The 13,853-nt window shown below is 41.5% G+C and overlaps 1 protein-coding gene across 7 annotated transcripts in view; it reads left to right on the forward strand.

Annotated features, from left to right (window-relative positions):
• The window catches only part of suco (SUN domain containing ossification factor), a 192,317-nt gene that overhangs the window by 91,661 nt on the left and 86,803 nt on the right, over positions 1 to 13,853 (forward strand). For all 7 annotated transcript variants that reach the window (XM_060917568.1, XM_060917570.1, XM_060917572.1 and 4 more), the window contains exon 2: positions 2,581 to 2,689. In XM_060917568.1, the coding sequence (XP_060773551.1) occupies positions 2,581 to 2,689 (109 nt within the window). The remainder of the gene's footprint in view (positions 1 to 2,580; positions 2,690 to 13,853) is intronic.

A 13,853-nucleotide genomic window follows, 5' to 3' on the forward strand; every position in this document is an offset into this window, starting at 1 on the left:
TCAGGGCAGATTTGTTATTTTTTTGGCGCAGATTGTGATGTTCTAAAATGCAAAACTCCGGTTATCTCTGTCTACATGAAAAGGCATACATGGAGTTTTCAAAAATCTTCACTTTGCCCGGAGTTTTTTTTTTTTAAATATTCGTTTTTGATGTGTTTTCATGTGGATGACAGGCCAAAACGTAGAAAAACATCTTCGGTTTAGCAGATACCCGGCTACGTGTGGACGGGGTCTTAGTCTGGCTTGCCAGGCTAATTGTAAGGGTTATTTTGTGACATTCTACAACACGCATTGTATCGCGAGTCTGCTAGTTCCACTTGGATACTTAAACAAAGAGACGGTCTCTTTTTATTAAAGTGTCCGATGCCCCTTTTCCACCAAAGCAGTTCCAGGGCTGGTTCGGAGCCAGTGCTTAGTTTGGAACCGGGTTTTCTGTTTCCACTGACAAAGAACTGGCTCTGGGGCCAGAAAAACCGGTTCCAGGCTAGCACCAACTCTCTGCTGGGCCAGAGGAAAGAACCGCTTACGTTAGCGGGGGGGCCGAGTTGTTAAGACCAACAACAATAACAAGACCGCGAAAGAGCGTCATTTTTAAGCGACGAGAAGCAGCAGCTGTACAAACGCGAAGTCATCCATTACTATTGTTGTTGCTGCTGCTGCTTCTTCCGTGTTTTTGCTTCGATATTCACGCCAAGGTTTATGCAAATGTAGCGACGTAACTGATGTATACAGCGACGTAATGACATGGCTTCCCTTGGCACCACGAGCTATGGAAAAGCAAACTGGTTCTCAGCTGGCTCGCAAGTTGAACAAGTTGTGAACCAGCACCAGCCCTGGAACTGATTTGGTGGAAAAGGGGTACGAGTGACCCAAGAAGTCTCAGATTCAGTGTAACAACTTGAGCATAAAACGCTATCTGAGGGTTAAAGAGAATTACCTCAGGTCAAGCAGTCTCTGTTAAGGCCCGGTCCCACTGGCCAATGGACACAAAACGTATGCAAAAAGGACACAGCGGACGAGCAAAATTTCGGGGGTGGCTCTATCAGTTTTCATCCGCTCCAGAAATGGACAAAATTGGCGAAAATTTGCGAAAACAGAAAGGAAAAGAACGGACATGGGTAGTATATAGCGGGGATGTTAAACGCATGTTCATAGGAAGCCTAGCGGATGGAAGTGGATGACCGCTCCGAAGGGGTTACTGGTGATAACTGAGAAGCGGACGCATAGCGGATGAAGGGGATGCATCACGTACGCCTAACGGAAACAAAGGGGATGTTGCGCGGATGTATATCGGATGCAGACCGTTCACTGCGCATGCGGGGGGTATGAATTGCGTCTGCTCCGCGGATATAAAGGCATGCGGCACGCACGCTGTCAGCATAAAGCGGAAAGACGTGCTGGCGGCTACATCAATACATCTCTGCTACTAGATGATTTTCTCCCCCTTTTTATACAAAATATCGATTGTCCGCTAGGTGTCCTTCTACATACTCTAGTCATACTCCAGACATCCTAAATATACGAGATACATCCCAGATATAAACGCTTTGTCCGTTTTGAATACTTTATATACGAGATGCATACGCTTACATCCTTTCTATTTCCGTGCTACTAACGATGACTAGACGTTTCATGTACCTTATCTTTCCTCCCTCTTTCCGTTTTCAGCTGCAGCGGATGTGAGTTGCGAGGATGCCCAGAGGATGCAGAGAGGATACAGCAGACGTTTAACGGATGATAACGGACATAGAACGTTTGTTGCTCGTATATGTCGCGGATTTACATCGTACACGGCGGAAAGTTCATCCGTTCTAAAAGTTTTGTGCAGCTCAAAACTTTTTGCGCGGATGAAATCACAGTGGACGGATGCTCGATGGATAGAGCGTATGAAGCACGTATGCAATGAGTACACAACGGATGCATAGCGTTTTCCAACGGATGGCAAAGATTTTTTTACGTTTTACATCCTCTTTGCATCCGTAAGTGCAGTGGGACCGGGCCTTTAGTGTTGCAGCAAACAAAGTTAGATCGTAGGGGTTAAGAGGGCTGCGGTGAAAACCTCCCAGGAGACGTGAAGGTTGAAAAATATTTGTTTAATGAGAAATGGAGAAAAGCCAATGACTGGGAGTCCCGTGAATGGTTTGGGGGTGGGGGGTTTAAAGAAATCATCTCAACTCCTCATATGTAACTTCCACCAGTTTGTGTGTGTGTTTGTGCATGCATATGAAAGAGAGAGGGAGAATGTCAGTATTTTCCTTGAGTTTAAATATTACCTTGTGAAATAATAGCCTATTTACCTCAATAAACATGATTGAATATTGTAGCTCTTACTGTATTTTCACATGCAGTTACACAAAGTGGCAGGGAGTTTTTGGTGGATAAAGTTAATTTCCAACGCCGGTATTAGGCGTAGACGTTTCGGAGCTTGTGGTCTGTAAATGATCTGGAGCAGGAAATTGATTTTCTTTCTGACAAAAAAAAAAACCGATAGCTTTTTTTTTTTTTTTCTCACCTTTTTGTACATCTAGTTTTGAAGGTGTTTACCCGGTTCCTGAGTCTCCCGTGTTTTGTGTGTTGCAGGTCTCCCAGTCGTCATGTCCAATGCTCAGATCAGCCGTCTTCAGGCCCAGAACTCGGTGCACAGGACGGTAGCCCACACACGGCACAGGAGGAGGGGGCGAACTACAAGGTAACAGCTTGAACCAAACATGACTGAACCTTGTGTCCTGAACCATGAATTTTCCGCTGACTAGCAGAGAGTTGTAAAGCGTGAGCTACCACTGCTTGAAGTCTGTGTAATCTGAGGTACGAAACCTAATATGCACAAACCTTGTTGTTTTAGTGGTGGTAGTTCTTGTCGTCGTTGTAAAAAGCCTGAGGAATTTACAAGGAATCTTAAGACTGAAAAATCCCATAACTCTTCAATTTGGGAGAAACTATAAGAAAATATTTCAACTTAAAATGAAGACTATAAGAAATTCACAAAGCATTTTTGCACAAAAAGCAGGTCTTAAAGGGCTGATGACACGAACATGACTCTGTGCAATTTCTTAAATAAACTATACAACATGGCAAACATGTTAGATTTCTGTTATAATTACGTGAAAAGAAGCTGTTGTTATGCGAATATCCAACTTTTAATTGCACAGCGCAAGAAAACTGGGTCCGTGGCTCGCGGCCATGTTGTGACGTCAGCGGAAGAACACGCTGCGGTTCACTGGCTGTTCTACTCTGGTTCTACTCAATGGAAATGGCGCATGAAAACGCCGGTGAACTCTCTAGTGCTAGCTCTTCCTCTTCTGGGAGTCTAGAATTGTGTTGATCTCTTCCGAATAGAATCTACGATAGCCTACCCTCTTTACCCTTTGCCTCTCGTTGCTAGGCGGCAGTTACATGAAAGCCGCAAGCTTTCACAAGCAAATACATGACTGATATCACGCCGACTTTGATTACATTTATGATTATCATGTAGAATCTATAGCTCTACGTACCTTTATCTTATGTCGTTTCACAACACGTGTTCTGACAGGAGGACTGTCTTTGGATCCGGCATAGCTACTAGTAGACCCCCTCCGGAATACTGGCAGTGTTGCCAGATTGGGAGGTTTCCCGCCCAGTTGGGCGGTTTCAAGTGCATTTTGGTGGGTTTTGAACATATTTTTGGCTGTAAAACTTCAGCAGTATCTGGCAACAGATACTGCTGACGTTTTCCAGCCCAAAATATGTTCAAAATGCACTTGAAACCTCCCAATCTGACAACACTGTGTAGTTGCTGCTGATGGTTGTAACACACGTTTGTGATGAACTGAACACCCAAGAGATTCTTTTAAGCTGGGAAGGGTGTCAAAACAATCCAAATCGAAGTGTTCAGAACACAGGACGGATGTTGGTGAGGGCTCCCACTTGTCACGAGTGCGCCTGACTTGCTTCACCCACTTCGCATGCAGCTCGGGATCTCTGGGAAACTTGAATAAACTTACCCCATCCTTGTGGGTTTTGGAGCAAAAGCCGGCAACACAATGCGAAGGCATAATAACTATATAATAATGTATAAGAATGTATAATAATAATACTAATAATGATAAACTGAACACCTGTCGCATCAACAACAAACTGGTAAGTTAGGAGGAAGGTTCTTTCGCTGACGTCATATAGCTCCTCCTCCTCTTTCGTCTCCTGGGTGCTGCAGCCCCGTCAAATTTGCCCAAATAGCTGCGTTTTTTATCATAACTTGTAAAATAGGCGCCTTCGTGAATTAATATATGGATCATCGGGAATTACTTTTTATGTTATAAAACATCGCCAAAGATGTCAAACGTGTCATCAGCACTTTAAGCCTGAGAGAACCTGGGGTTCTGTCAGAGATGTCTAATCTCTACAACCAAACACGCAGTCCGAAGCAAATATTGTGCAAAAAAAAAAAACCCACAAGTGGTGTTTACTATCAAACAGTAAATTCCATCTCCAGCATTTATTGTAACAACTGCACGGAGTTCGTTCATTCATCCTAAGTGGCAATAAAAATTCTTCTTTGCTATGCAGTGATGACTATTTTCCGCGGATTTCCGTGGTTTTCTTAGCCAAATGGGTCGTTCTTGTGAATCGTCCAAATCCGAGGAGAATTTTAATTTTATTTATTATTCGGTTTTTGCCGAGTCCCTCTCAGCGTCAAAGTGAACCGCGGAACATTCGTAGCAAATCGCTTCTTTCCGTTCCCGGAAAACCTCTTGAAAGCCATAAATATCTTTCGGCCTTTGAACCAATCAGCGGTCTCTACATAGATGACGCTATCGCAAATGGCGGCTCGATTAGACCATGCTTTTAGCTGAAATCGAAAGACAAAAATGGTGAAAACGCACACAAGAACAAGAATCTCAAGTTCTCGAAGTCGACAAGGAAGCTAAAAATAAATTTAGGTGGGAATGGATGCAAGAGACCGTGACGATCGAGGTGAAAATCAGTAGCGGAGAAACTTTTCTTTGTCAAGAAAGCCGATTGTCCCGACAACGTTTTATGTCCGTACTGCAATGACCTGATAAATTATGGGAGTTGAGGATGTGTTGCGATCACAGTACATGCGAAAATGAAGCACACCGAAAAACTTATTCTCAGACAAACAAACTATTCTCTTTGGTTCATCGTTTTTCAAAACTAAGCCAAAGACCGATGATGCTCGTGATGTCAGCCATTGGGGAACGCTTGCAAAATCAAGTTACGGATAACACGGAATCAGTGCCCCGACACCAATAGCAGATAGACAAGCTCATATAGAGGTTATTATGAATTTTTATCCTCATGTCGGCTGCTAATGCTTAAACTTTAACTCTTAAAGTTCTATTTTTTTTTTAAACGTAATGAAATTATTGGTTTAAAAAATACAGGGCCAAAAAGACTCATCTGAGTCAAACTATTGCCAAGTAAGCAATGAAAATATATAAAATAATGTTAAATATACGGGTCTGTCTCAGAAACTGGGTACTGTGGGGTACCCCACTAAATATACTCAGTCAATAAACTATACGGTTTTGAATGGTGATGTTGGTTTTAATTTGAAATAAAATAAGAAATACAGATAAAACTAAATCTTTGATGTGAATATTCAGAATTTGGCAAAAATTCTGCAAATTTGTGGAAAAATGGCGGCTTGATCCGGGACATGATAAATGGTTGACTACATGGCATTCCCTTAAAAAGGCTGTAGTCCACTGAAAAGTCTACAGTTATCACTAATTGTATTTTAAGTTGTAACTTTATACACCTAAGGATTGGTGCGCTCACAGAATAATCATAACCGTAATAAAACATCATGCAAAATATTTGATCACCGTTGTAACTCCATTTTCCGTAGACCCAAAACCAATACGATCGTGTGTTTTGATCTAAACGGAAAGCCTCAGGGTCGAGGTCACTACCTCACCAAAAGTAGGAACTTAAAATCACCTACACCATATAAAAATTTAGTTATAAATCTGCAATTTTTATTTATTTTTTTTAAACGAAAGCTGAAAGTTAGGTATAGAATATGTTTCTTACAGAATGTTACGATGGTAGCTGGTCTTGCATGAATTTCTGAGCTATAAAATGAGTTGTGGTCTTTTTTTACCGTAGCGTGTTATTTGTGTGCGGGGAAGGACACACATTAACAATTTGCATGTGTAGAATGGAATTTTAGAAGTTGGAAAGTTAGAAGTTGATCGTGCTTCCATTTACGGTCTTTGTTACGCGAGTGATCTGTTCGGACGTTATCACTGAAAAGGTGAGTTTTGACAGTTTTATTTTGTTTTAGTCTTGCAGTATAAGGCAATAGAATGCTTCTTTTTCATCTTACTTTCATATTTCATAGTGTGTGCGTATTTTTGGCCAATATTTTGCAACCATGGTCAATTTAGATCGAACTTTTGATAGAATCTACAGCCAGTCATTTTGCCCCGCCCCCGCCTCGTGCTCCGTCCGGTGCGGTAGTGATGTCCCGTTGCTCGCGCGCCGCAGCAGAGACCCGCGCGACCTTCAGCCGGGACAGTCGCTGTTCTTTTACCACCGCCGTTATTCTCATCTTTCCGGTGTGTTCATGATTTTTCCATTGTGTCCTATTTCACCATATCAAATACCCAAAATGTATCACATTATATTTAAGTGAATAATCAATTCAGTCATCATAACTCGGCACTTTTAACCCAAGCAATCAAAAAGAGGAAATTTTATTCAATATTTTCACTCCTCTGTGAAGGACGGGCTTTAATTCTTCATGATGGAGTTATTTTATATGTAAATCAATTTTACAAAAGCATTTGAATTGTAATCAAAAATTTCCACAGTGGAGGCCAGATAAAGCAAGATGCTATCTTTATTCTTATTAAACATAAAAGAAACATTGAGTGTTGGGTAAATGCAAAAAAAAAAAATTAGTCCCAACAGTGTTTCCCACAGACCAGGTAGCAATTTGTGGTGCTCCACTGTGCCGATGAGGGAATCGTGCGCGGTGGTGTCGTGGCAGTCGGTGGAGTCGGTCATTGGGGTGTATGCAAAGTGTTTACAGCGGGCGGTGTTCAAACACAGTATTTTTCTTCAGAGTTACCTGCTGGGACTATTTTAAAGCTACAAGAAGCATTTGAGATTATTCAGTTCAATCTAAATTCTTTTAAGTTCTTTAAGAGAAGACAGCTAAAACAGTTTTTACCAGAACCCTGCCTGGTTTCATTCCTCGACCCAACTTTCCATTACAGGGTAGGCCATTAGTTTGCTGGGCTTGATGTTGGTGGAAAACCTGTCTTTTAAATTTATGAAAATTACTCACCAAAATTGAAGTTAAAGTTTAGTTTTTACTAGAGCTGCACCGATTGCAATTTTTTGGGCCAATTCCGATTTTCCATGGAGTGTGACCTGCCGATACCGATTTTGGCCGATTCCGGTTTCATTTTTTCAAAACGCTTCACAGCACACACAGACTATTTTCTTTTTATCTTTTCTTTAATAGAACATTCTGCCAAATTTTCAGTAATAAATTTTCAACACCTCAAAGGTTGAAAACAAACAAAAAGACATTGTTCTTTGTAAAATCTTTCTTCATGTTTGGTATTAACATATTAATTCCTGAAATAGGAAATTCACACAAACATTTTTTCTTTTCCCATCCAATATCTGGCACAAAAACAACTTCCCCCTCATATATTATTTGCCTACTGCTATGGAACACACTTTCATAAGCCTATTTAGATCTGAAAACTTGTGCCTTATAGAACAACCCATTTCTTCATTCAGTATCAAAATACAAAAATCATTTCCAGTCATACTTATACCATAGCCATTCTATCATCTTTGTCAAATGTGTATTTGTAGAGTAATTTCCAATGGAATCAAGTGCAACCAAGGTCGTAAAACAAAGACTTTTTTTTTTTTAATCTCTCTTTGTACAAATCTAACTAGATGTTTGGTAACAGGCTAACGTATTAATTTCTGTAATGGTAAATTCACACAACCACAAACATTTCTTTTCACATCCAATATCTGGCACAAAAAAAATTCACTTTTTTTTTTTTTTTTTTGTTAACGGTGCGCGCCGGAGCTCGTTCTGCGCGCAGGACTGACACTGTTCTGCGCAAGCGCAACACAATCGCACTAGAAAGCATGTTCAAGCTGCCAGTGTACCTGCAGTCTTTAGTTGCGAATTACGAGTATTTCCACTTTCATCTCTGTGATGCACACGTTTTGATCAGCAGAAAATTGGCATGTTTTAATTTTGACCGGCCGGTCGCTGGTCATGGCCGATCACGTGAAAATCGGCCGATTCTGATCGCCAGCCGGTCAATCGGTGCATCTCTGGTTTTTGCCTTAGTTTTTTGCCTTTTTGGTGGCAATCTTTCAATCATTCAAGGAATAAATTGCAACAAGACAAGCTGGAGGTTTTTATTTCAAATATTGAACTCAACACTTACTCAACCAATACTAAAATGAAATAAATAGTATAATGTAACAAAGTAATAATAAAATATCATAATTAGATGTAAGAAACCACTTAAGGCAACACCAAGGCAACTAACAATAATAAAAAAGCATTACCCTGATTGGTGCAAAGCCTGCATGCCCGATCAGAACATTTAATTCTGCGTGGCTTCCTGAAAAAACCTCCAGTGCCCTATCGTAAGGGAAGTCATTGCTGAAGCGGGATAAACGGGATAATGCAATAAGGCTGGTTTCTCGCGTCAAGCTGCTGCTGCTGTCTGCATCAAAATTGGTTTATAGCCTGACTCAGGGATGTCCGTATGATAAAGCTCATCACGAGCACGATGTAGGCTACCTTTTAAAATAAGGAGTCGGAGGCGAATCGGGAAGGCTGCGTTATTTTTAATTAGCCTAACAGGCGTACTTGCAGTCTGGGTATATGCGCAACGGCAGGCCTGTGTACACGCCTCTCCGGTTCTCTCTCTCTCTTTCTCTCTCTCTGTGTGTGCGTGAACGAGAAGAAAGAGCACTATGAATGAACGGAACGATACGCAACAGATTTTTTTTTTTTCAAAATCGTGAGTCTGATTGTGTGGCGATAGGAATCCATTGTGTGGCGCTGCGCCACACAGTGGTCTATGTATGCGAAACCCTGCCCAAATGAGAGACCGGTTTCTGAGACGGACCTAGATGTAAGTCACAGTTTCCAAAAGTATGATCAGTACATTATATTGACTCATGATTGGAAATACAAATATCAAGGTGTGTTCATACAAATAATCCTTAATCTTTGCTTTTACTTTTTACAGAAAGTTGACGTCAGTGAAGTATTTTGATATAATTAGCTTGCATTTCCATAGCAGCAGCAATAATAACCTCATTTTGCTTTTAGTAAAATAGAACTATGGTGTGATGCAAAATTTAGTTGCATCACGCAAGTGGTGATGGTTCAGTAAAATAATGGGGTGAAGGTTATTCTAATTAAAAGTAAACTCATACTCGTCACATAAGACCCCCGGCTCACTTTCAGCTGAAATACGAATGTGCTGTTGTCATGCCTGGCTATGATATGAAATGCGTTTTAAGGAGAAACTCTTAGTTCGGAGGCGGCGTGAAGAGATTTTGTGAATACGGAGTCTGTCTGAATGGCGATTTATGTTGAGCTGCTGGAGTTTGTACACATTTCTAGATTTTTAACTGGGGGGGAATTGTGGATCCACTCGGAAGACTGACTTTAGCCAGTTTAATGAATGAAGACATCTATGAGGCAACATAGGGCTGCACGATTATGGAAAAAATGATAATCACGATTATCTTGATCAAAATTGTAATCATGATTATTCTTGATGTTAGGGAAGTCACTTAAATTTTATTTCACTATATTCAAACAAACAATATGAACAGCTTTCAGTGCAGAATGAAATTTAAAAGAGAAATTCTGATTTCCAAATGACAAATAAAATTTATCCAAGAAATTACCAAAGGATGAAGGAACTGAAAACTCAGTTGCAACAATTACATAGCATTATACTGAGGCCTACAAGTTTTTAGCTAGAAAGAGCAGCCTATCAACATGCTCTGGCTTTAAACATGAGCGAAGGCAGGTCACAACATCGCCTCCAGTGCTAAATAGTCTGTTGTTCCGACATAGTTAGCTTTTCTCTCTCACCTCAATCTGTTACCTACTCTCACGCTATCACCCCTTGAAGATACCGCTGCACTGAAGCTCTGCGCACTTGGCTTGCTTGCTTATTTAGGCGGAGTAATGAAACCTTACATGCGTCGGTTCGCACCCTAATGTACTGGTACTGGTCAAAAAGTGCTTGATCAGATATGCAGCAGGGCTCGCATTTTAAATGGAAATAAATCGCGGTTTTCATTTAATTTAATCGTGGCAGCCAAAATCGTGATTTTCGATTAAATTCGATTAATTGTGCAGCCCTAAGGCAACATGTCTGTTTTTCCATTTCTGGTTGAGAATATTGCCGCTTCTCTCACTGGAATGAATGTGTGGTCTCGTCTCCCCTCTAAATAAATAAATAAAAAATTTTCTTGTTCAGTGGAATCATCGAGTGGTATTCGGGCCTTGATCTTTTTTTTTTTTTTTTTTTTTTTGGATGAGCTGTGTGTCATGTATGGATTGTTTTGATTCACATAACAGCTGACCTCATTCAAGCCTGTCAACAAAAACGCTTTTTAAATCCCATTTCCGTCCCATTTATCCCTTTGCCAATTCCCACCCACTAGTTAGTTTTCCCCTATCAGTCGATCTCCCAACCAGTAGGAGCATCAGTTCATGGCCTATGGTCATTGGCGTGTTTGTAAGGTAAACTAAAGCTATGTGACTGCTGTTTGCCTTTCAAACACCATCTCCCCCCTCCCCTCCTTGAACAAACACACTCAACAAAGCACAGTTTATTCTGCTTAGATTTAAAGGATGGCTTTTATGCCTTGAAGTTCCGGAAGGTGTTTTCCAACGTCTCATGCTGTTCCGGCTCTTATGACGTGTATACTTGGGAGAGATGTTTGCAGATATGTTAGCACTGAGAATGTCCTTGTCAAAGTTCAACGTGTTTCGTGTACAGAGATGCTTTTTTGCTCGACACTGCTGTAAAGAGTGGTTGAGTTACTAGAGCCTTCCTGTCCGCTAGAACACGTCTGCCCATTTCCTATGACCTCTCATCACCAGCCGCAAGCTGGCCTAGCGGTTAGCGTGTCCGCTTCTCAACCGGGAGATCGCGAGTTCCACTCACGGTTGGGTCATACCAAGGACCATCGTAAAAATGCTGCAATGGAGCACTTGCATGTGACGTCACATCCGCTCCAGATTGTAGGCAGACGCCATCTTGTCGGTAAAACGCCATATTTCCGCCGTCTAACCGACACTGACTGACTTTTTTTTTTTCGCCCAAATCTTCAAATATTACCGTGCTATAATGCCAGAGAGTTGTATGGCATATAAATGCCACAACAGGAGAGGTCAGAAATCGGGAAGAAAGTTTCATAGGCTGCCACGGGACCCTGACAGGCGTGCAAAGTGGATTGCTGCTATCAGCCGGGCCGATGCAGACAACAAGAACAAGGCATGGGAACCGACTGGAAAGAACGATCACTGGCGCCTGTGCAGTGACCATTTCATCTCAGGTTCGCCATGTATTTATTTCAGTATATCCATGTAGTTATTCGCAACACAAGTTTATGACTTGCTCTAATAAAAAATTCCAGGAAGTGGGAACCTGAGAAAAGGGTTGGGGCGGGGGGGTGGATTGGGTCTTTAGCGGTATGACATTCAATGTAGTCTCTAGATGTAAAATAATTTTATACTTTTAGGGGTCACATATAGCGATAGATAACTTCGTAAGTATCAAATCATGAATTCCTCATGCTCAATTGCCACGAGTCAGTATATTTCTGTCAGTATATAACTGCAGAGATTTATAAGCATGCAGTGCTTCACCACTGAACAGCGAGGGAAAGTTTATGAGGTAATTATACACATCTGGGTATTCCACCTCTGGCAGTTCCATATCCACTGACACGGTCGTGAAAACTACGTCTGGTAATCGATAAGGGTCACTAATCTGTAGGTCGTTTATTTTAGACATATATCTAGTTATCTGTTCATTAGAAAAATGAGCCGTGTAGTCCGTCGGTTGAAATTGATCCATGTTGTACACGAGTGCAGCAGTATTCAGCGGTGTTTTTTACTGACAAGATGGCGGCTGTGTACTTTCCGGTCACGTGACTGCAAGATCTCTATACAGATGTGAGTGGGAAAGTCAAACTCTTGCGGTTACCAGAGGACTAGCTGTTTTGGCGAGAGGCTGAGGGCTACGGAAATGGAGATCGGCGCCGCACCCATACGCCTTGGAGTTGGTTAGTACTGGGACAGGAGACTGCATGGGAAGACCAGATCCGAGCATGAGGGGGACTTTGACTCATCACCAAGAACTGCAGAGCTCTCACACAGTGGATGTCTTGTTTTTTGTTTTGCGCACCATTCTGTGTAAACGTAGACATGTGAAGCCAGCATTGTGTTGGGTGTGAAATACAACGCTTGTATCAGTGTCTGTTTAGTGCTGCAAATATTTATCTGGATTTTAATCCAAAGTTGGTCTGGCCTAAAACTTTTTTTTTTTTTTTCCCCCTCCCCAAATTTAAAAAAAAAAGTGTCATACAACTACACTGGAAAAGACTAGTGGTAGAAATACCAGCACTGTTGGTATGGTCTGAATTCTGGCTATGACCGTTCAACCTTCACTACATCACTCAAGTTTTAACTGGTCTGAACTAGAAATGTGCATGGGACTTTTTTTTTAATTAATCCTGCTTGCCCATATTTTGTTTGTTACCTGCTTGATATTTTCTAATACAACCCCGATTCCAAAAAAGTTGGGACAAAGTACAAATTGTAAATAAAAACGGAATGCAATGATGTGGAAGTTTCAAAATTCCATATTTTATTCAGAATAGAACATAGATGACACATCAAATGATTAAACTGAGAAAATGTATCATTTAAAAAGAAAAATTAGGTGATTTTAAATTTCATGACAACACATCTCAAAAAAGTTGGGACAAGGCCATGTTTCCCACTGTGAGACATCCCCTTTTCTCTTTACAACAGTCTGTAAACGTCTGGGGACTGAGGAGACAAGTTGCTCAAGTTTAGGGATAGGAATGTTAACCCATTCTTGTCTAATGTAGGATTCTAGTTGCTCAACTGTCTTAGGTCTTTTTTGTCGTATCTTCCGTTTTATGATGCGCCAAATGTTTTCTATGGGTGAAAGATCTGGACTGCAGGCTGGCCAGTTCAGTACCCGGACCCTTCTTCTACGCAGCCATGATGCTGTAATTGATGCAGTATGTGGTTTGGCATTGTCATGTTGGAAAATGCAAGGTCTTCCCTGAAAGAGACGTCGTCTGGATGGGAGCATATGTTGCTCTAGAACCTGGATATACCTTTCAGCATTGATGGGGTCTTTCCAGATGTGTAAGCTGCCCATGCCACACGCACTAATGCAACCCCATACCATCAGAGATGCAGGCTTCTGAACTGAGCGCTGATAACAACTTGGGTCGTCCTTCTCCTCTTTAGTCCGAATGACACGGCGTCCCTGATTTCCATAAAGAACTTCAAATTTTGATTCGTCTGACCACAGAACAGTTTTCAACTTTGCCACAGTCCATTTTAAATGAGCCTTGGCCCAGAGAAGACGTCTGCGCTTCTGGATCATGTTTAGATACGGCTTCTTCTCTGAACTATAGAGTTTTAGCTGGCAACGGCGGATGGCACGGTGAATTGTGTTCACAGATAATGTTCTCTGGAAATATTCCTGAGCCCATTTTGTGATTTCCAATACAGAAGCATGCCTGTATGTGATGCAGTGCCGTCTAAGGGCCCGAAGATCACG

This window comes from Neoarius graeffei, chromosome 3, assembly GCF_027579695.1.
Source record: "Neoarius graeffei isolate fNeoGra1 chromosome 3, fNeoGra1.pri, whole genome shotgun sequence".
In the NCBI taxonomy this organism is placed as follows: Eukaryota; Metazoa; Chordata; class Actinopteri; order Siluriformes; family Ariidae; genus Neoarius; species Neoarius graeffei.